This window comes from Clinocottus analis, unplaced genomic scaffold (genome assembly GCF_023055335.1).
Source record: "Clinocottus analis isolate CAN_PGR_092001 unplaced genomic scaffold, fCliAna1.0.p SCAF_24, whole genome shotgun sequence".
NCBI classification, from domain to species: domain Eukaryota; kingdom Metazoa; phylum Chordata; class Actinopteri; order Perciformes; family Cottidae; genus Clinocottus; species Clinocottus analis.
In genome coordinates this window covers 2828744-2851385 of record NW_027175976.1, presented here as the reverse complement: position 1 = coordinate 2851385, position 22642 = coordinate 2828744, and the positions used below count along the sequence as shown (strand labels likewise).

The 22642-nt window shown below is 46.3% G+C and overlaps 2 protein-coding genes across 6 annotated transcripts in view; one reads left to right on the top strand and one right to left on the bottom strand.

Moving 5' to 3' along the window:
* Nucleotides 1-811: 811 nt before the first annotated feature.
* ccnt2b (cyclin T2b) lies at nt 812-6925 on the top strand. 3 transcript variants are annotated; one of them, XM_068590488.1, is made up of 9 exons: nt 812-1032; nt 1583-1664; nt 1752-1880; nt 2492-2552; nt 2706-2768; nt 2857-2902; nt 4462-4625; nt 4763-4833; nt 4917-6925. In XM_068590488.1, the coding sequence occupies exons 1-9, from the start codon at nt 875-877 to the stop codon at nt 5940-5942; spliced, it is 1800 nt and encodes a 599-aa protein (XP_068446589.1). In that variant the 5' UTR covers nt 812-874; the 3' UTR covers nt 5943-6925. The 3 variants fall into 3 exon arrangements, 2 of the variants coding, with proteins under 2 accessions (XP_068446589.1, XP_068446590.1); XR_011078271.1 differs by lacking the exons at nt 4763-4833; nt 4917-6925 and having other exon boundaries at nt 2857-3231; nt 4462-4512; XM_068590489.1 differs by lacking the exons at nt 4462-4625; nt 4763-4833; nt 4917-6925 and having other exon boundaries at nt 2857-4370.
* Nucleotides 6926-18894: 11969 nt separating this feature from the next.
* zranb3 (zinc finger, RAN-binding domain containing 3) overlaps nt 18895-22642 on the bottom strand; it is a 59476-nt gene continuing 55728 nt past the window's right edge. For 2 of the 3 annotated variants that reach the window (XM_068590972.1, XM_068590973.1), the window contains 2 exons: nt 20718-20849; nt 18896-20007 (listed from right to left, as the gene is read on the bottom strand). In XM_068590972.1, the coding sequence (XP_068447073.1) occupies nt 19909-20007; nt 20718-20849 (231 nt within the window). In that variant the 3' untranslated portion in view covers nt 18896-19908. Of the gene's footprint in view, nt 20008-20717; nt 20850-22642 lie in introns of all 3 variants that reach the window. The other variant, XM_068590971.1, reaches the window with a different exon arrangement.

Sequence of the window (22642 nt, the reverse complement as noted above, 5' to 3'; positions counted from 1 at the left end):
CTGATAAGCCGAGACATTAAACATGTTGACATGTCCTGTACAGACTCCGGCTGTATGTAGAGTTGTCATGCAGTAGGTTCCTACTATAAACACAGCACTTCCACATTTTCTTTGTTTTGATCACCTGGGGCCTGAGGGAGTTTTCTCTTGACGCGCATGACTTTGTTTCCTCTTTTTTCTGGTCTCTGCTGCCGTTTAGTGGTAGAAATAGAGTAGTGCAGGCCAGAGGCGCTGTGAGTCTTATGGTAATTAGGATATCTAAAAAAAATGAAGCCACGTCTAAAGCCACAATTCAACAAAAACAACCTCAGATGTGGTCTGGTTCTCTTATTGTGTTGATAAAAATAAACTCTTGAGTCCTTCCTCTACATGTTCCCCAAAATTCAGCCATAAATCAGGCCAGAGGCTCGGTGGCGAATATTTGGGATGCTTACATTTTTATAATCGAAATGCACCAACTTTCAAAGTAATAGTGGTAAAAAGGAAATAGCTTACACGTGTTTCTAGGGGCTCACAATAATGCAAAGCACAGTTGTGACCTCCAGTGGTTGATCCGGATATTTCAACCAGCACTACTGTGTTTTCTTTGCTAAACCAACCAGGAAAACACCAGCCAGGTCTTCAAAAGAGCAAAGCACAACGACTTTATACATATAAAAAAAACATTTTGTTGAGGAAATACGCGTAACATACACAACATCAATAACACATGGCACCGATGGGTGACGTGGGCACCCTCGCCCACTGGGGGCGCTGTTCACAAACGGGCTAACCGGTTTGAAGCAGCCTCGGCTGCTCGTTTCGTGTTTCCGGTGCCCCCGTCGCCCCGCTCCCTCCCGATGCTAGCACCGTCGGGCTTGGCTGTGGGAGCGTAATGGCGGTGCACCGGGGACCCTCTACGAAATGGCTCTTCACCCGGGAGCAGCTCGAGAACACGCCGTCTCGACGCGGCGGAATCGAGGCCGACAGGGAGCTCTCTTACCGGCAGCAGGCCGCCAACTTAATCCAAGACATAGGCCAGAGACTCAACGTGTATCCTTTCCGAGACGCAGAGGCTAGCTGGCCGAGGGACGGGTTAGCTCGAGCGATCATTAGCGTACAGGAGGGCCGGGCTGGCAGGGATGGTTACAATTAATTATTAAATCCTGGAAACACACAAGTAGCCTCTCACTGCCACGTACGTGACCCTCGGTCGTAGCCCGGTTAACGGAGCTCACTCGGCATCTGGGTTTAGCTAGCCGGAAGCATAAAGGCCCGTCTGCTAGCTTAGCTTTTGTTTTGTCTCTTTAGACTCTGATTCCATTGTTAGCTTTGTGTCTAATTATATCAGCGACAAATTGTCACTAGTGCTGGTTGTACGTGTAAACTACGCCAGTTGACACGTTGTGAATGCGTTATTACATATTTATGTGAGTTGAAGCTCATGAATTGGTTCTGGGGTTTTAACCTGCCCGATGCACGTTTTGCTAGCTCTCTGCTCAACTAGCTCGATGCTAACGTGTCGAGGTGGCCTCACTAAGACTGTTAGTCACAGCTTATTTGACTGTGTCCAACGTGTGTTACGCCTTAACCCGATCCCCAGGTCTCAACTGATTATCAACACTGCTATAGTATATATGCACAGGTTTTATATGATCCACTCCTTCAGCAAATTCCATAGAAACGTAAGTACCACTGCAGTGTTGGCTGATGCCATAATTACTGGTGGCACCGGCTGTGAAAACTGAACTGAGGTTTTTTCCCCCTCCTAGGTCATTTCTCAGACTACGTTGTTCCTGGCAGCTAAAGTTGAGGAGCAGCCAAGAAAGCTGGAGCATGTCATTAAAATAGCCCATGCCTGCATTAACCCACAAGAGCCAGCTATAGACACTAAGAGCAACGTAAGTAAACCACGACCGGGGAGCCGGCTTTGGATTTGCTGGAATTTACACTCAGTTTTGAGGCTTTGGAGCGAAAAGACATTTAAACTGCAGCAACAGCATAACTGTTTTGACAACAGGTTGAGTGATTTGTTCAAGCAAGAATGCCAGCGTCTCAACAGCAACGACATTGCTGCATTTCTTTGCCCAGTGTGAGTCAAATTGAAATCGGGTGGGTTACGGACTGGTTGTTGGGACAAACAAGCAATTAAAAACCTCACAGTTTGACTGCAGTAAATAGGTTTACTTCATTTTCTATAATTGTCAGAGGTTTAATAGACCAATTGAATAATACACGGTTAAAATAATGGTTAGTTAAGACAATTTGTTCGAAATCGCCTCTGCTTCAATCTGATGGATGTAAAGTTTTCAGTGCCCTTGGTTGGCCTAAATCAACGCAATGCTGTATGACCGCAGATAAACTTATATACTCGCCACACAAGAGCATATAGGATTTTCTCAATTCAAACTGAATGGTGACAGGATTAGCCTGCCAACACTTTTATTTAGTTGTAATGCTGATGACAAGTTGAACCAAGTGGATTTCAAGTTCCTTCATTGATATTTTCCAGGCATTCCAGCAGCAGACACAAGAGCTCGTAGCACTGGAAACTATAGTGCTGCAAACACTGGGTAAGTGCTATGACAGCTATTTGTGTCTGTTTTGAATTGCAGTACAGCCACTGTAGCAGCATTCGTGTTTACTTGTTTTAACGAACGTAAACCACAACAGCACACTAGACTAGCCAGTGGCTGACCGTCTTCCTTCAACCTCTTTTATTGCAGGTTTTGAAATAACAATCGATCATCCACACACAGATGTTGTGAGGTGTTCCCAGCTAGTGCGAGGTACAACCTGCTTTTCCCACTTTACATTGCTCAAAGTGAAAAAGTGCAACGGCTCAGTTCTAAAATGAACTTTCTCCTTCTTTTACAGCAAGCAAGGATTTGGCACAGACTTCCTATTTCATGGCTACCAACAGGTTATTATCCTGTTCCCATTATTGCACTGTAATGGCACACTATAGCTTCCTGTCCTGCAGGGCCCCCCTTCCTGTGTCCAACGCCCTGTTTGCGCCTGGGTCCCCGGGAACCCCCATGTGGGGAAGTACCGGCCAGGCTGCTGTGTGCGGTGTATTGTACAAGGGCTCTGTGTTGGCACAGAGGGGTTGAATGCACAATGTGGAGTGTAGTGGTGCTATTTACCTCTCATGGTTGTTTGGTACGGAGTGCATATGTCTAAAGAAAGAACTCAAATGGTAGCCTGAATATAGATTGCCACTAAAGATTCTTAAACTTATAGAGTGCTTTGGTAAGTATAGTTTACAGTTTTTCAATTTTGTTTGCACATTTTTTACCCTAACAGAGCTAACAGTGAAACTTCCAAACTACGCTGCAAACTGAATGCTTGTTCTGTGTAGTCATGCAGTTTTTAGAAAAACATCTAACCGTAGTTTTAATGTATTTGTATCGTAGTAAAGATACGCTACATAATCATTCTGACCTTACATACACACAACTCCTAATTTTTATATTATTGTGCTGTTATTTCACTTTTTTGTTTTTACAGAGGCTGCTAGTTTGATATGCAAGTCTGAGCGATTGATGTTCTCAGCAGATGATGGTAGATAGGAACTCTTAATTTTGGTTTATACACAAATAATGGAGTCCAGCTGGAAGTTTAGTGAATAATAATATCATCAATATCTGAGCGGCGTATCCCAGAGACTAGGCAACATTACAGAAGTCTCTGTGTTTGGGGATATGTAGCACGTAGGACTCTAAATACTATATTTACCTGAATGCCGCCTAGTGTTTCTGCATTTGGAATTTTAATCTTTGAAATGCAACACACATAAACACCAAAACACGGCATGGCAATTTCTGCTTCGCGTCTTTAAGAGTGCTGCTAAACAGCGGCGTTGCACTGTTGCTCAGCAGGAGACGTCGTACTTGCACGGCGGTGTGATTCTGAGGCCTTTTGATAAATACGAGCTTCGATCCCCAGGAGCCAGTTTGCGGTGTAGTTTGGGATCCAGGGTGTCAGAGAAAGTTAACCGTAGAAAACGTAAAGCCTTCTGCTTACTTGTTTTGGCGACCGGCGCCAGTGTTTCCCACGTGTTGATGTTGTGAAGTTTCCGAGTTAATAAAATGCACCGTCGCTACTCATTTTACACTATTTCATTAATTAATTTGTTTCTCAATAGTAATTTCCTGCTGCGTTGGGAAACACTGTTAATGTTTTATAATTTCCCCCATTTTTAAAAATTAAAATCCAAATGATAAGTGGCCAAACTCAGGTTCAATAACAATGTGTCATTCAAACGTTTAGAAGATATCCTAACAGATTAGCTGTCCCCGTGTTATGAGGTAAGGGTGTGTGTCTGTGATGTGAAAATAATATTAGTCTCATTGTCGGAGAACTTCGCCTTGTTAATTGGTTTAAAATGTGTATAGCGTGTCTGTGTTGTCGCGTAAAAAGCCTCCAGCTGACCGTCGTATCGTTCTCCTCTCCTTCTTGTCTCCCCTCCTCTCCTTGCAGTTTGCACCTCACCACCTTCTGCCTGCAGTACAGGCCCACGGTCGTTGCGTGTGTCTGCATCCACCTGGCCTGCAAGTGGTCCAACTGGGAGATCCCCGTGTCTACGGACAGCAAACACTGGTGGGAGTACGTGGACCGCACCGTGACGTTGCAGCTGCTGGATGGTGAGAGCTCTTTAGCGCTGGTGTATCCGTCTCTTGGACATTTCTATAAAAAAAATGTAGTCTTAGAAAGAGCTTGAGACCCTTTTAGGGAGGCGAGGCTATGCAGTATCACTGACGGCTGTCTTTATCGCTTTCAGAGCTCACACACGAGTTTCTTCAGATCCTAGAGAAGACGCCCAGCAAACTGAAGAGGATACGAAACTGGAGGGTAAGTCCTTAATACTTGTACGAGGGCAGGTGATGGCAGCTTAGGGCCAGTTCAGTGTCTCATGTTGAGTTCTGTGTTTTTAGGCTATTCAAGCAGCCAAGAAGCCAAAGACGGAGGGCCAAACAGCGGATAGTGCCTACCAGGGGACGGCCTTAGACGGCCTCCCCGGTGTCAGCAACGCCTTCTTCCCTTCCACATCATCGGACTCCTCGGACATGAACTCCCTCAACAACATCGCAGCCTCCTACGCATCCTACCAGCCGCTGAGCGACCACTTCTCCGAGTCGCACCTCTCGGACTTCGTGCTGGTGAAACATGAACCCAAAGCCGCCGGTGGCGGCAAACACCACCAGCAGCAGCTTGCCGCAAACGCGGCCGCCGCCTTTTTGCGGCCGCAGAAAGTCTTGACTCTGGAAAAGTACAGGGAGAAACACGCGGCGGCGGGGGACCAGGCCTCGCAGAACGGCGTGAAGGACGAGCTGGGCGCGGACATGTACGCGGCGGCCCCGCTGGCCGTCTCCTCGCACCACCACAAGAAGCGCTCCCAGGCGCAGCAGCACACGGGCGACGGCCGGAGAGAGAAAAGCAGCTCCAAAAAGGCGCGGCAGCCCGCGTCGTTCGCCGAGAACGGCTCCGCCACGGGCGAGGAGCTCAAGATGAGAATCAAAGTTTCGTCGGACCGCCACGGCGGCTCCGAGCAGGGCGGCACGCTGCCCGGCAGAGACAAGCACAAAGAGCACCGCCACTCCAAACACGGCCACTCGCACCCGTACGCCCTCAGCGGGAACAGCAGAGGGACAATAGAGAACGCCTCCTTATCTATAAAAGCGTCCGACGCGGGCTCGTCCAGCTCGTCTCGCAAGAGGCCCCACTCGGACGCCGGCAACCACAATCACAACAACCACCACCACCACTCGTCCAAGAGCAGCCGGAGCAAAGGCGGCCTCGGCTCGTCCCACTACTCGGCCGAGAGCGGCCAGAGGGGGATGGAGCACCACGGCCACGACGGCAGCAACGGCGTGCTGCCCGCCAACGGCGAACACACGGACTACAAAGACACTTTCGACATGCTGGACTCTTTACTAAGTGCCCAAGGAATGAACTTGTAACCCTCGGAGAGTCTCCGCGGTGTTGTCTAGAATAAGGTATTATGTTTAAAAGAGTTTTAAAAGAAAGGAATTTATTTGTCTTAAGTTATCGCAATTCTGCATCGCCCTCAGTCGTGTCCACACACTGATTTATTGACGAGTCTCGTGAAGCTGTCAAATGATCTGCATAGAGCTGCGTGCTACTAGCTTACAACGGAAGGAAGTTTTAAGGCCGCGTGGCTGGAATAATGAGATTTTAAACTTTCTTTTAGCTGTCATGATTTTAATGTGCATGTTTGAAGTCACACAAAAGGGAAGACACAGCTAGCGTTTGCAGCCGTCGTGACCGTTTACAGACAGTTGTGGAGTTTTTTTTTGTATGTTGAGACATTTTGTTCCACTGAAAATCTCAGGTCTTGAACTTTTTTATTATAAGAACGAATCTTCCTCTGTTTGGGTTGCATTACCTGTATCCATGGAGATGCATCACTAGTTCGTTTGCTGTCCGTCTTAGGAAACGCGGTCTGCTTACCTTTTAAAAGAGGGCATCAATAGTTAATAAAAAACAACACAAATGTGAGGCAGACCCCGTTCGCTGTCTGTCGGGACGTCCAAGGCTGCGCCTGAACTTAATGTGCAGACTCTTTCTGGAGCTACAAATGAAGTTTACGTTACATCTGCTGTGAAAGTGCATTTAAGATATATCGGCTACAATTGCGAAACGGCCCCGTGATTGTACCTCGCCGATCGCTATACAGTATGATACATGTTATTAACTACCAGAAAATACATATCTCTAAAATAAGATTGTGTATATAGGACTGTAGTTGAGATTTCAACCTGTTGGTTGGTTTGTTGGGTCCAGACCTCCCTCCATTCAGTGTATCCTGAGGTCTTAAGCAGACTCTGTATTGATGAAAGTGTCCTCGATTTATGTATTGGGAGCCCAAATAAAAGTGTAAAAGTCATTTTTTACACATCACAGCGATTTTTCTCTTCTGAAATGTCTGATGTGAAGTCAGAAATGTGGATTTTGTAGTTTAATTTGTTTGGTTGGGAAGGGTGAACAGATCTGTAAGGTGACGTTGAACAAAAAGCAGAAGTGTTTCACCAATTTATTTCTCAGTTTATTTCTTAGTGTGAGAAATAGTTGAAGTTCACAAGTTCAGACAGATTTTACAAGCTGTAACCAGTGAACTCGTCTCACATAGAAATGATTCATCAAGCCAACGGTTGCTGACTATTTGTCTGACGTTCGTCTTATCAAAAGACTCGATCTGAACTCGGGTCAACAAGACTTTTCCCAAAGCTTTCAACCGCAACTCTCTTATCTTCCTCTGTTCAGAAGTTCTGGAAAGAGCTCAGTTCTATACTATATCCTGAGGAAGACATTGAGTAGTTGAAAGCTCTGGCAAAAGCTGTTAAATATTTATTTTGGTCAACCGTTTTTATTTCCTTTGTTAAACCCATGATAGTGATCGTTTTTTTAGACAATGATTGTGCAATTAACCTCAGTAAACTTGGCAGTGCTGTTTTTATGTAATGATTTGTCAAATACGAAGAAAGAGAACTATCCAGTTGCTCATTTCTGTGGCCTCTTGATCCGACCAGTCCACATAAAATACTTGGGATTGCCTTTAACTCAAGTTTCCCTCTCGAGTTAAAAAAAAACAACCCCAAAAAAACTGTCCTCGGTGCAAAAAAATTCAAATAAAAATCTTAAACCCCTAATTTTGGCCCAGAAAGCATATAGCATGCAAAAAAAGAAAATAACTGCCAAATCATGCAGATGGTTTAATCCCGGCGGCATAACATCGGATTTATCCCTCATTGAATAGAAGACTCTCTGCATGAGAAGATAAATGTTGTCATGTTGTCAAACGCAGCTAAAGAAAATTCCCATTTAAAAATAAACAAACGGGATGCACAATGGTCACTTCCTGTCAAAGTCACGTTAATGAAAGGAGTGATGCATGATGGGAAACGAGCACACTTTGTTTTTACATCTGAGGCTTTTGTCTTTCTTGTCGCACCTCAAGAGCCTTTATTTATTTATTTTTTCTTTTGTTCTTCGCTCAGTTGAAACCTGCTGTTCGGCCCCTTCCAACAAATCCCTCACGGGGGCCCTCGAGGTTCATTTTTTATTTTTTTTTTGGACTTCGCGGCGCGCACACGTCGGCTCGCGCGCGCGTGGGCGGAACATTAAAAACCCAGTTCCCGATAATTAAGCAGCACCCTCGGAGCAGACGCAGCGCTTTCACCGAGTATTACCTTCTAATTTTAGCGCGGGAAGACAATGGGGAAATTCAGCGGGTAGCGCGTCAGTGAAACTCAACCATCTGGACACTCTCCGCGCGCTGGTGGGAGGGTGATGATTTATTTTCAGCAACCTCTCGGGCTGAATAAGAGACGCCTACTGCTCGATAAATCCGCAGAAGGGAAGAGATATGAGCGAGAGAGGCTGCTGCAGCTTTTTTTTTGTGAGCAACAAATCCCAGAATTAAGAGCCATCTGATAGGAAAACACCGCCCAAGCTCTAATTACATCTGAGAAAAAAAGATGGGAGACGTGCAGCCTCCCAACACAAAGACCATCAGTACCAGTACGATGGTTTTTACATGAGAAGTCAAATATTTATCCGTTTTTTTTTTGGGGGGGGGGGGGGTGTAAAAATAGAAAAAAGATTTTATAAAGAATAAAAATGTGCCATTTGTCAGGGAATTGCAGGTTCTGGTGAGGAGCAATAAATCCCTCTTTATACACACTTTGCTGTTAATCCGCGTCACGGCCACTAGATGGCAGTATTACATTTGTGCTTTAACCAGCAGCACCAACAGCCGGCATCTTTTCCTCTGCTTTTGGGAGGATTATTTTTTTTTTTGAGAGCAAACAAGACGCAGTGTTGAATAACCTTGAAAAATAAAAAAAAAATACAGGACGCCGCTTTTCATGCCGCAAATCCAAGGCGCGCACTCTGATCCTCAGTCACAAGGAAATTGCACCGGGCGCGCGCGTTTGATCCGTCTAATTGACAGACTCATAACTGTCGGGCGCGCGCATTCCAGGAAATGTCACGCGGTACTCCAGCAATTTCGATCAGAAAAAAAAAACCCAACCAAGGGCCTTCGTAGTGCAGCATACGGTGCCGCTCGTGCACATATGAGTCTTAATGCAAATGAAGCCCAGGAAATTGTGCAGGAAAGTGGCATAATTATAAGCCATTGAAAGTCCATTGTCATTCCCGGCTGAGAGGTCCCTCTTGAAAAATCAGGAGCTGATGGAAACCCCTCTAAGTACCTGAGATAGAGCCGGAGGGGGGAAACGACTGGCCCGAGCTGCCATTATGCCATGGTAACGCAATTATATCCAATGATTGGCAGCAGCATAAATTAGCCTCCGTCTTGGGTGGTGTGGTTCACTTTTTGTTTCAAACCGCTGCTAAGGTATCCCGGTTTCACATGGTGGGGAAGAAAGGGCCGTGGCGCTCTCTTTAACCAGCTGTTCTCGGTGAAAAACAAGACATTATTTCACAGTTTTCCTCTGTAATTATTCCCTTTACTGCCCCAGTTTATTCTCTCCGCCCCGATGCAAATGCATCCTCTCGCGGCCCGAACACCAGAGATTCATGTTTGTGGTGGGAACCGCACAGCACCAGCTGTCCCTTAAAAAGAGACAGTTGCCCCCCCCGCCCCTCTTTAAAAAAAGACTGTTGATGTGAAATGTCTTCCTCCCTACTCGTCCCCGATCATCAATAATTCACCGGCTTCGACATTTGAACTAATTATGGTGCACCAATGGCCTATTTGAGCAGGGTCCTGTCACATGAAAGCTGCTGGGTCCTTCCTGTCAGCGGTGCAGGCAGCGAGAAAGAAGCGACAGCGGTGGCGGCTGAAGCCATTAAAATGAATGGAAAGCACCTCTAGCAATCGTACACCTCTGACACACACACAGAAACTGATGCCTCAAACACACACACACACACACACCTGAAGATTGTCTTTTGCTGCCTCACACACACACACACACACACAGATGTACCACACAAACACACAAATAAAAAAGGAAAAAATAAACATGAATTGCTGCCTCACACACACCCACACTCGTGCAGACATGCATAAACATGATGTGTTACAGTAGCTCACGCACACATACACACACACACACACACACACACACACAGTGATGTGCTCGCCACCTGTGTGGGTTGTTTGGCCTCCTCATCCAGACCTCTCTGGTTTTAATTAGCTGCTGCTGAAGTGTTTTCCTTTTTATACTCTCTGAAGGGCGATGATAAAGGCTACAGACGAGATGGAGGCTCTCTGCTGGTTTGTTTCATTAGGGAGAGCATAATGACCCTGCAATCACAACACCAAGAAAATACCTGCCCTAATAATTATTTTCCTCCTAATGGTTTATACTCCGCTGTGGCGGCTGTCATCAGCCTCAACAACCGAAAGGATTTATAAGAACAATAATAATAAGAGTCGTCATTATCATGTTGCAATTGAGTACTCTATTTTTTTTCTTCTTCTGTCAAATATTGCCCAAACGCATCAATGCGACAAATCGTTTTCAGCAACAAGTAACTTTGAAGTTAATAGAAAGTCAACTTTCTTGCCGAGAGTTAGATGAGAAGATCGACACCACTCTTGTGTATGTGCGCTAAATATGAAACTTGAGCCAGGACACAGTTAGCTTAGCTTAGCACAAAGACTTGAAACAAAACCAGCTACCCAGGCTTCCGTCTAAAGTAAAAACTCACAAATTAACAAGTTAACAAAGGATCCACCCACATAACAATAAACCCACGTAAAACAAGAACTGCCAGCTGGATCCCCTTGTTTCCAAACTTTAAGCTAAGCTAAGCTAAATAGCTTTAGGAGTCGGTGGAAACCAAAACAGAGCGGGCTTACATTTGATACTAACAAGACTCAAGATGAAGGCTGATATTGTTAAAGCCTGTAACCTTTGTCAAAAAGCTAGCTTCCGTCAATGACTCATCACTGAAGCCATTGACAAAGTTATGAAGGCACCAAAGTCACCAAAAAATACCTAACAAATGAAGATGTCGACTTTGTGCTTTGATGTTATTTAAAGCCTTGTCACCACGAAGGTCAGAGCTTTCAGATATTACAAAAAAAATCAGTAAAAAGAAATAAATTCTAGAGCAGTCCAGCTTTGATGTTTCTCCTCGCGCGCTGGCGACTAAACTAAGATGTGAAAACATCTATTCCGCCTCAAGACAAACTACAATCTCCCTTCCTTGACCTTCCTGACCCTAATTGCCCAAAATGAATTGGCTAGTTTGTGTGCGACGGTCGTACGGAGGTCCGGGACGTCCTGCACTTAAAGGGACCGAAGCGGCTGCTCGGATCATCAGGTTTCCGTGGGAGGTGCAGCGGGGTGTCATCGGCGTAGAGGCGAAACAAAACGCTACGGATTATGCAGCAGAGTGGGCGCGTGAGGAGGAGGATGAGTCGGTTATATAGAAAGCTGAATTGGAAAGGTAGGAGTCGAAGGCTTTCCAAAGCTGGATTTGGGTCGACGGAGCATAGAAATGTTTCTTCTCTGTGCTCGTAGCGGCGGGGTGAAGCAGCGAGGGTGCTGCCAAGGGTTTATTGATATCTTAAGGTGAAGCAGCACAGATGAAAATAGTGACTCTGGTTACAGTTTTGAGATATGATAATGGTATCTGGCTTCCGTAACTACTGCAGTTTCGTGCAATATATCACACAATTATTAATCGCACAAAAAAAAGGTACATATTTTTATTGCTGCTGTGCCAGAGAAGCACAGCGGGTTTAAAAAGCAGTCACAAGGGTTTACATTTGTGTTGCTTTTCTTTTTTTCCCCAGCTAATGCGATGTCAGGCATTACATTACTGACAATGAGATAATGACGGCAAAAGATTGTTTTTGCCGCCGCAACATCTGTAATCTTGTATCGACATGTCCTCAACAGCAGAGGTGTGTGTGTGTGTGTGTGTGCCAGGCAGCGATTCATGCTTTTGTGTGTGTGCATTTGTGGGTGTAACAAAGCTAATCCTCTGTGTGAGAGAGCAACATCCCAGAGACGCACCTGCTGCTGGGTAATTCCTCCTGTGTGTGTTCATGTCCTATTATCTTCGTTTTCCCTCTCTGAATCAGCTTCTCATTAATTTGACAAAGACTCGATCACTCATTCCAGCAGATCTGACACCGTGGACGGCTTATGAAGCACATTTGCCTGCTTATGCAGCATGCGCATAAGCATTATAAACCTATATATATATGAAGATGCCATATTTCCGCATCATTTGTTTGCCTCATTTCTCTGAATGTGTTTGGATTTACTGGTTTATCATCTTCATTACTTCCAATTTGCCTGTTTTTCTCTGTAGCTGAAGCGAGCAAAGTTCCCCACAGACATTATTAAAATGTCCTCTGAATTTAGATAATCTATTAAGGATGTACTACAGTCTGATGGATCAGATGACGGACTGCTTTTTAGGCGTCGACAGAGAACAATGAGCAGCTCTCGTGAACAAGATAAATCAGAAAATCTCTCTCTTTCACAAACAAAAACATAACGGGTGTGTGATAAATGCTTTAATATGTTTTCATATATTTGAGAAAGAGGAAAATAAAGAGGCGTTCACTGTGTAACAAACAAATTACAAAACCTGAAAGCAGGGTTGAGGTGAAGGGTTAACGTCATTTCCTTTTTAACTTGGACTCGGAAAAATTGATGACCTTTTGCTTGACCCCGTCTGATTGTCATTGCATCACGTGACGTGAGTGACAGCTGGAGAAGGTGTTGCTCGTGTCGTCAGTTGTTTTGTGTGAACAGAGAGCGTAACTTTGCATTGTGACAATGCAGATGCATCGTGAGACTTCACAACGAGACGTGGTGAGCTTAGATAAGGAGGCGGATTCATCAGACGACAGACTGGATCACAACATCCACCTGCTTTCAGACACTGAACATCTTCTAACACCACGAATACACCTGAATCCAGGACCCCACGTGTTCAAAACTACTGCACAAATTAAATAAATAAAAAGCTGAATTATATAAACGCTGGCACTCCGTCTTTACACTCCCAGGATTACCGCCGTCCAGCTCGTCTCCAGGTAAACACCTCGGCCCTTTCATCGCGCCTGGCAAACCCGCTCGCTATCGCATAATTAAACAAGATATATATCATCACACGGAACGATTCTGTGTGGGCTGATGGTGAATGCCGCTAAAACCAACTTTCAACCCCAAATCTTTTTCCATTTTCTCTTTCTTTTGCACCAGCCCACTCGCACAGTAATTGAGAAACTGGCATAACTGAACATACCAACAACAAAATAAGTGGTGGGTGTGAAGATGTCCACGGTTGAGTGGCCAAATGCAACCCACTCAAAGAGCCAATTGTACTTATCAATACATTCCAAGGGACATTTGTGACACAGGTATAATTGGTTGTGCAATGAGTTTCACATATGATGAAAGACTGACGACAGACCCCATGAACCGAGACTCAGGACGACTCACCACATCAACTGCTCTTCGGTGTCTTATGGGCTCCTGCTAATGACGGAGCGGCTCGCGATAACTTACATCACGGCTTCGAACCGCCTGGAGTTTATCTGCCAACATAACTTTACATATTAATGTTTGCTGCCCCTTCCTTCCTGATTTAATTGGGCTAATTATCCATAAAGGCACATGAGAACCAGCGCCAACGCCGAGCAACTTGCACCCAAAAACACATCGCTCCTCACACTTCAGCTAAACCTGGCAAACTCATCCCAAACTTTTGGAACCGACTCTTTTCTCTTCTTTCTTTTGCTGGTTTTGTAACAACGGCTACAAGGTGATAATCATCTCGTGGCAGAAATCCCAGATCTGGATCGCCACCAAAGGCGAATCAATTGTTGCCGAGTCCAAAGCCGATCTGTCCCCCGCTCCCTACCGAAGGGCCCAAGAGGAACCTGTCGAGCTGGAGCTCATTGCCGCTCAAACGTACAATGAAAGCCCCAAACATGTCGCTCCTTTAGAGGAACGAATGAGGATTTGCAACGCACACTTTAATTAACGCAAAGAGGCTGAGCAGGAAAAGTTATTTTTCAAGAGTTCTCGTCGTGCCAGGACTTCACTAAATGTTTGAGGGGAAAACTAAAAACAGAACGCTTTAGTAGATGCAGTCCAAACATGTTTTGCCAGCTGGAAACAAGGGACCACATAGCAAACGCAGGGAGGAAGTTATTTCTGGCGGACATGCTGTCACATGATCGTATGGACCGTGTGGATGAATGTGAAGTCGGCCTAAGGGAAGCTCGTCGCTAGCCGGCGCCTTCCAGCTCGGGTTCCTCTCGCGGGCCCGGCACTGACGCGTGACAGGCCGTCCGCCGCCCGCTCACTTGCTCACGCCGCGTGTTTGAGGCATTATGGGATGCTGTAGCGGCGGCGCAGAGGGCTGATGGAAGACAGTCGCAATCGCCCTCTTCTCATTAGACGCAGGGCTGTCGGTGCTCATTAGGCCGGCGGCGGCGGCGCAGTAGGGCTCTATTCTCCAGAGGTGACCAAAGGTGCTGACGCAGACCTTCCAAGCCTCAGTAATGATGCCCCGGACCTGTCACTCTCGTCACAAGACTGACATGACCTTTTTCTGGCTCAAAAAAGAAATAAATAAGAAATCCCAGAGACGAGGCAAAGAGATGTCCTATTTTGCTCCATCGAAATTTAAAAAATCTGCCAAGATTTGCATCAGAGTGCAAACTTTCCAAGCTGTTGGTTTCTCTCTTCACACAAAAAAGAAGTCAAAGGGTTACTTCCTGTGAATCTGCGATTCAATGTTTTAATCTATGCGCACACACACACACACACACATAACACAAAAAGCCCAGACCTTGCCATTAAGACCTATGAAATAAAGGCACTCTGAGCGGCTGAATAGATGTCTGGAAGCAATCTGCGAGAGAGGGCTGATCAATGGCCGCCAAATAAAATGGGAGATGAAAAGATGTCTTTTAAGGCTCATGAAAAGGAGGGGGAGCTCGTTTCCTTTTTTCATCTCCATCACATGAACACGGGGCACATGAAAGGGAGAAAGCGGCGACACCGTCGCCCACTGTTGCTTTCTTCTTCCAATGTAAAGTGCCGCCAGGACTCCTGCGTGACGATGTGACATTTCAATGTATGTTTAGTTCATGCTGGAAACATCGTTTAAGCATTCAGAGGAGGGGGGGGGTTGGGCCTTTGAGTCATTGGAGTACTTGTCTTTTTTTCTTGGTTTACATGGTCTGGATATGCTGACGCAGCCTGCCGGCAGAGCGGGGATCTTTAATGATAATAAAATATAGATGAGATTACATCAGTGCTAAATCGCATCAGGTGCAGACGCCGTGGTCGGAGCCGGGCCTCGCGGGGGCCTCTCCAAACAAAGCCCGATTGTAATGGGCCACATGACGCGCCAATTTAGCGCCACGCGAGCCCCGACATACAAATGAGAGCGAGCCGCGGCGGCGACGTGCATTAATCCTGGCCAGATTGGGGACCGTATGAATTATGCTAAGAACCTTATCTGTTATTTCCCCTGGTCTCCTGCTGGGTGAATTGATTGCGTTTTTGGTCTTAATCCGCAGCATGCCATGCGTGTTGGGAGGCGACCGCGGGGGAGCCATCTTGAATAAATAGAATTTCGACTTGACAAAAGCCACCTCCAGCTGCGCAATGAGAAAGCGTCCGCTCACCGCTGCACGTCCCCGACCACGCCGAATGACATTAGGAAATGGCCGGCCGCTGTTTACGAGGAGGCGGCGTACGGATTTCATGTGAACCCGCTTCAGCCGCAGTTTCTCTTTATCATTATCATTTGCGTGCGTGCGTGACACTCATCAGGATGGATAAGCCCATTTTGGGAACATCTCAACGGAGAGGGTGTTTAAAAAAAAAAATGTTTTAATGAGATTAATTAGATCACTGATGAGTGATGGCCCTCCACCAATTACCTGGGCCATAATACCGTCTCCCCCTCCTCCACTCAGGGCGTCGCGCTCCACCAGCCTCCTTGCGAGCCGCTTTTTTTTTTTTTTCCTGCGGCAGGAAATGATTAATCATCTCGACGCCGTCCCGGGAGACAGGATGACAATAAAGACAAAAAGCCTCTCGTCGGCTGCCGCTGTTTAAAGCCAAGAATCGCTTCCTAAACGCCGACTCCAGAGTTCAATTAGACGATACGGGTGCACCTGGATGGAGTACAAGCTCTCACCGCAGAGGTCTGACTGGAGGTCCGCTTCCTTTTCTATAATGAGGTTCACATTCCAGCAGAACGACTACCAGAGGTAGCTTCGGCAAGACGGAGGCGCTGCCGGTCCTGTTTTTCACTCCTGAAGGGGAGCAGCGGGGTGCGACCTCCCCGTGTCCATTTCCTTTCCCTCGCTGAAGGGCAGGGAGGGTCACACACACACACACACACACACACACACACGGATCACAGCGGAGAATATGGCAGCCAGGAATCAAACCGCAGCGGGACTCGGCCACGGATTGGAGAGCCGCCGGCTGCACGCAGCGCCGCACGGCGCCTTTTTATTGGCCGTTCTCCATCACACCTGTCACACGAGATTGGGTTTGTGGAAGCGCTTCCTTCGGCTGAAAAAGGCCAAAGTAGATTATGGGGGCAGGCGAGGCTGAAATGGAATAACCAATGGAATGGCGCCAAATCCAACGCCTTGCTGTCTGAATGCAAATCATGATTGAATTATGAATGATTTGTATGGTTTGCTGTCGAGTTTGGAACAGCTTCTCAGACATTTCAGTGTCAAAGACTCCTAAACACACACCCTATGAGGGAGGGGGGTAATGAAAATGAAACCTACAATTACAACGATCCTTATTGGATTTAACGTAATGTCAGCTATGAGAGAAGGTCCTATGGAACTGAGTTGGAGCGATATTAATCTATTTCTCAATTTGCCGTCGCCCTCCAGGAGCCGGCACAGGACCCCCGGAGGTCCTCTGACCCACATTGAGAAACGCTGCTTCAACCTTGATGTTAGCATTCGTTTTTCTTTCTTTTAGCAGAAATGTATTCCTCTGTGAACGACTCCTTTCTTTTTTTCATGTTTGTGAAAAGACGATCTGTCCTTCCCTAAACTGACTCTCTCACACACACATATACACACACACACACACACACACACACACATATATATATATATATATTTTAAAGGCTCAGCAACTTCCTCAAACAGCTGGGAGCTGTAGTTTTTAGCAAACACTACTCAAACAGGAGGAGTGTGTGTTTATTGGGGACTATTTTAAGCTGCGGATTCGTCAAACATTTGGTGCTCTGGTGTCGGTTCACAGCAGCAGGGCGGTGTGTGTGGGATTAACTCAGAATAAATGTGTGTCTCAGCTGCTCATTCTTCAGTTCCTACGTATGTGTAAAAAAACTAAGATAACTTGCATTTACTCATAGAAATCCTCTCTGCTCGTCCCGACTCATCCTGGGTGGACACACTAATGGGACTTGCTCGCTTGTGATTGGTCATCGTGATTTGAAATCCTTTTTGACCATCGCAGTAGCTAGCGGCGCAATATTCGGGGTCAAAGGTTACAGCCGGATCTCCGTCGTCAAGAACAGTTTATAGTTTAAAATAAAAAGTTTAATTTCCAGACTAACGTATTGATTTCTCCCTCCGCGTGGACTCTAGTGCGGTGGCCGAAGGCGACGTCTCTGTAGCTAGCTGCTCTGTGTGTTCACAGCGGAGAGCCAATCGATAAAAACGCAGTAAAACTTGCTTTAGATACACACACACAATACTTGGTGGACTCTATTCATTGTTGCTTTTGGTTTTTGGTTCCCTGGTACTGTTTTGCATTCCATTTGCTTGGATTTTCTACAAATGTGGACGTTTCTTTTCTTTTCTTTGTTTGTCCCCCAAACCTCTTCTCCTCCCATTGTGACTTTTTCGAACTATGTGTCATTACTTCCGCCAGATATTTGCCCAGCTAATTTGGGCCGTGTGACGCTCAAGAGCATGCCGCGTTGCTATGTAACCTGCTGAAACGTCTGCGGCGGCACCGAGGCGAAGACGTTGATTGCACTTGATGAAGGAGGGGGGGGAGAAAAAAAAAAAGAAAAGCGAGTCGGGTTTAGCTCTGGTGCCGCCTTTTAAAAGAAAGAAAGGAGAGAGGGAGTGTGTGTGTGTGTGCGAGTGAGCAAACATGCAAACCTCGGCGGCCGTCCGCTCGGTGTTTGAGTCCATCTTTATTACTGTCATCACCTGCGGAGGTAATGCCGTTCCTCCGGGCCGACGGGTTGTCCAAACGCAAACAGTGTCACGCGGCCGCGGCGCCGCTCTTTACCCAGCAGCCCCTCTGGGAGGAACACGAGACGTCTTCATCTGGGCGCTGCCTCATTACGGCTCCTACACACACACACACACACAAAACTCTTCCAATACACACTCCTCTTTCTGCCACAGTTTGATTTGTGTAACGCACAAGGAAAGAAAAAAACCACTCTTCGCCACTACTTTCTCTCCTTGCTCACTTTCTCTCTCTCTCTCTCTCTCTCACACACACACACACACACACACATTTGGGTGTAATAAAACAGCAGATCAGAGTCATTGGCTGCTGACAGGGACTGACACTGGAGCCGGCTGTTGTTGGAAGGCTGCCTGGGAGATGTTCATTACTCACAAAGCTTGTCGGTTTGGACAGGAGAGGAACAACGGCCTTATTAAGTGGAGACCTGGAGCAGCCGTAGGGGAAATACACACACGCCCACGCGAGCGCCCACATGGGCTCCCGAGAAAGTTTGAAGCCGTTGCCTCGACCGAGCGCTCTGATAGGCTGAGGGAAGTTGGGGGCTGCCAGGATTTTTTTTTTTTTCCCTTCCTTCTTCGAACTTTTACAACAAATTTGCTGAGCTCGGAGTCGGCTGACGGACGGACGAATCGTGACGTTGACGACATCTGCTCGAGGGGAAAGGGAGGGGGGGAGGGGACATCGAAAATTCTGCCGCGGAGGAATGTGACGGCCTCGTTTTTACAGGAGCCTGCTGGTATTGATTGGAGTTTCTGATGTCTGTCTGGCTCATTGTATAACTCTCACAAGACGAGAATTCAATATTCCCGACATTGCTGAACCTGCAGCCCTGTTTCCATAGTAACTCTGCTCTCCGTCTCTCTAAACATAGCCCTCCTGACTGACTTTAGCTCTCCTCAGATCATCAAGCACAGCTGAAGAGGAGGAAGATGCGTGGACATGGACAATGATGTTCTTGACTCGGGGCGATGAAACGATCCGGTCGTTCGCGGGGTATTTACAGTCTGAGGCGGCGTGCGGTTTGAAGGAGACAACACGAGGCGGGATGAGAGCAGGATTTTTTTTTTTTATTTCACCGCGATCATCATCCATCTTCCTAAAAAAAAAAAAATTGACGAAGATTTACATCTTCCTCATTGGCGCCAATGAGGACACTTTCTGCCGTAAAGTTTTAATCACAACCCCCCCACAAGTTCAGTTCATCTCTCACCTGCTACTTTCCAACTAAGTTTGCAAAAATCTGAAAATAGCCGCATCTCCCTCTCTCTAAACAACCTGCTCCATTTCAGCCTCCAGCACATAAAAAGGGGGCCGTCATAAATCAAAACTACCGCTGCCCGTGACGGTTCGGGGACGAGCTCGCTGAATTAGCACTTAATGCATTCGTCTCTTGTTTTTTCTGTAGTTGTTTTTTTTTTTATTTTTTAGGGTAAATCTCCACAGGTGCCGAGTGCTGATCCCGTTGCAAACGGATGCAGAGGTAAAGTAGAGATGCGAAGGAAGTCTGGCCTCTTTATCCTAATCTGCTGGAGAGAGAGAGCGGCCTTTCTAAGACCTAAACGTGATTGGGGGCTCATCTCCAGCCACGCCGCCAGGAAGCGCGGCGGCGAGGACTCAACGATGAGATTTGGAGACATTTCACACCTCCGACAATCCTTCACTAAACCTCTCGTTTTCATTTCCTGACGAAGAACCTGCTGATATCTGACGCAACCTTGGAGGCTGCCGCACTCTTCCTCATCTGGCTGCGCTCCTTGGCTTGCTGAGCCGTCCTCTGTGGAGAAAGAGAGAGAGAGAGAGAGAGAGAAAGGAACATGACGTAATAAGTTGACAGAAAAAAAAGAAGTGAGATCGATACATCGAGCGTCTCTAGATTAAAGCGTCTCGAGTGGCGGCATAAACGGCGAGAGGATCCCCTTATCGGAACGAGCAGCTCTCCGCATGGGTTCATACGCGTCCGACGTGTTCCAAACTGACACCCACTCTGACAAAAAACATAAATCTGGCGTGAAAGCAAAGCACATTTCAGGCGACAATGAAAAGCTCTGTTTTATTTATTTATTTAAAAACCCTCTGCTCTCGAATCAGTGCTGTTTTTGTGTGTGTGTGTGTGTCTGCGATTATGAAATATTGACGGCAGGAGCTGAAGAAGGGGAGATGTTCCCGAGGCAACAAACGCTATACATCAACGTGTCACACCGGCACATCATGTGATGATATTACGGGCAATATATATAGCTTGGTGAGGGATGGTGTGACGTTTGATCAATGTGTTTGACCATGTATCACATTACCGCCACCACGTATGATCCTCAACATGAGGGATGAGGCCGGGGATAAAGCAGAGGTCCGTCCACTGTGCCATCTTAAATGTTAGATACAAATTGCTTTGGCCCCTTAAGCCCCTTTGGCTCTGAAAGCCGGTTGTTATGGGTGCAGCGATGCAGTGTGTGTGTGTGTGTGTGTGTGTGTGTGCACACGTACGGCTTTGTGGCACACGGTGCAGAGCGTCTGCAGGTTGTCCAGAGAGCACTGTCCTCCTCCGCTGTAGACCGGCCGGATGTGGTCGACCTGCCAGAAGTCGCCTTCGACCGGAGCGCGGATCATCTCGTTCAGCTGTGGGAGGAAAGCGGTGAGCGACGGGATGTTTTATAGCGCCGCTCTAAATTGCCAAAAAAAATAAATCACAGAAATCATGCTGCGATTGCGCCGCTCTCCCACACCATCCATCTACGTCGGAGTCTTTTTTGTAAAGCGATGTGATGTCTTTAGCGAAGCTCAGTCTTTCTCCGAGTGCTAAAGTGACCTAAATTGTTATTTTGCCACACGCACACCCATCAACACACACACACGCACGTGTGTGCGGAGGCGTTCGCGCTAAACAAATCTCGGCACAGCGGGGGCTCTGCAGAGCAACGCGCTGCACAATAAAAGAGGAAAGAAACAAATACGTCTGGGAGAGACCACGACACACAAGTGGCGGAAATCTACGACAGGAAATAATAAGAGGAAGGTTTTAAAGGTTAATGGAAGCCCGTCTGATTTCAAGGGTAAGACAATATGATGGAAGCAATTATTGCTCCACATCGTTGACCGTGAACTTCGACCTGCTATTATCCGTCGTAACGGCCGTGTAGATCAGCACAATGTTATCGGCCTCCATGATGGGCAGCTGGAGCGAGTCCATGTGCATGTAAGTGTGATAAAAAAGACGCAGGAATGAGGTGAAATAAAGCACAGAGAATAAAATGTTACGACTGCTTTCAGCTAGTACTGGTTTTGTAGTAACTTGTACTCAGTATTACTTACTGTGAATACTGTGAAAACTATGAACACAAGAAACAAGAGGCATTAGCAATATTGGGCGAAGGTTAGCATGCTAACACACCGAACAAAGATGATTAGCACAGTTAGCATTGCCGGCTCACGCCTGCTAGTAACAGATTGTAGCAAAGATATATATATATAGTATTTTCATAATTTACTGTACTTCTAATGATAACTTGTCATGTGAGCATGTTGACGTTTGAATTTAGCTAATACAGCCAAACGGAGCTGCTAGCATGGTCATGAGGTCAGTTTAGTAAATCAATTAATTTCACAATATCTGTATGAATTAAAATATATAATGTGAGGAAACTGTGGACAAAGTAGTCTGGATAAAAATTGCCGGGGAATGAACTTTAAATTCTTAAAAATATGAAACCGAAAAGTAGCAAATTGTCGTATTTGAGACGAGCGGAGGAAGCAACTCTTGTTGTGTGTTTTTGATCGCTTGATATGTGACTTTCCGTTGCTATTAATGAGCAAAGTGTTTCAGCACAAATGTCATGTTGACAGAAATAGATTACTGAGGACGTATGAAATCTAAAAAAAAAAGCTACGATATCCGATCCACTCATTAAATCTTTACTAATCATACACAGGCAGTGGCAACACGTATACACCGAGCTAACGAGCTACTGGTTGGACCTCACATGACCAGGATGCTGAACTGTGGAGCCGTGAGGAAATGATGCCGACTTGTTTTATTTTATTCTGAAAAGAAGTAGGCTAAAAGAGAGAACGACAGGAAACGTATTTGAGAACACTAATAGAGAAACGAGTACGAGAGTAAGAAAGCGGAGAAGCGAAAGATGAGTTTTTAGAATTAGAAAGAGAGAGAAGCCTGATGGGAAGAGTTCAGGGAAAAAAATCCATTTTCCCGCTTTGAGTGCTACTCCGCCGACATTAAGGCAGCGAGCTGGAATTGATCCCAACAGATTTAAAGAACAGGCCCGCTCACGGGGGCACAGTTCACGTCTCACACACACACAGTTTTGTGCCAAAACCCATGTGCCTTGCAACACCAGACCACACTACTACACACACACACAAACACACACACACACACAACTAAATACTGCTGA

Excerpts from the sequence above, each read along its gene's own strand:
- ccnt2b (XM_068590488.1), top strand. The coding sequence starts at position 875 with ATGGCGGTGCACCGGGGACCCTCTACGAAATGGCTCTTCACCCGGGAG. Across the intron at positions 4,626-4,762 it reads GACGTTGCAGCTGCTGGATG|AGCTCACACACGAGTTTCTT; the intron begins GTGAGAGCTCTT and ends TATCGCTTTCAG. Across the intron at positions 4,834-4,916 it reads AGAGGATACGAAACTGGAGG|GCTATTCAAGCAGCCAAGAA; the intron begins GTAAGTCCTTAA and ends CTGTGTTTTTAG.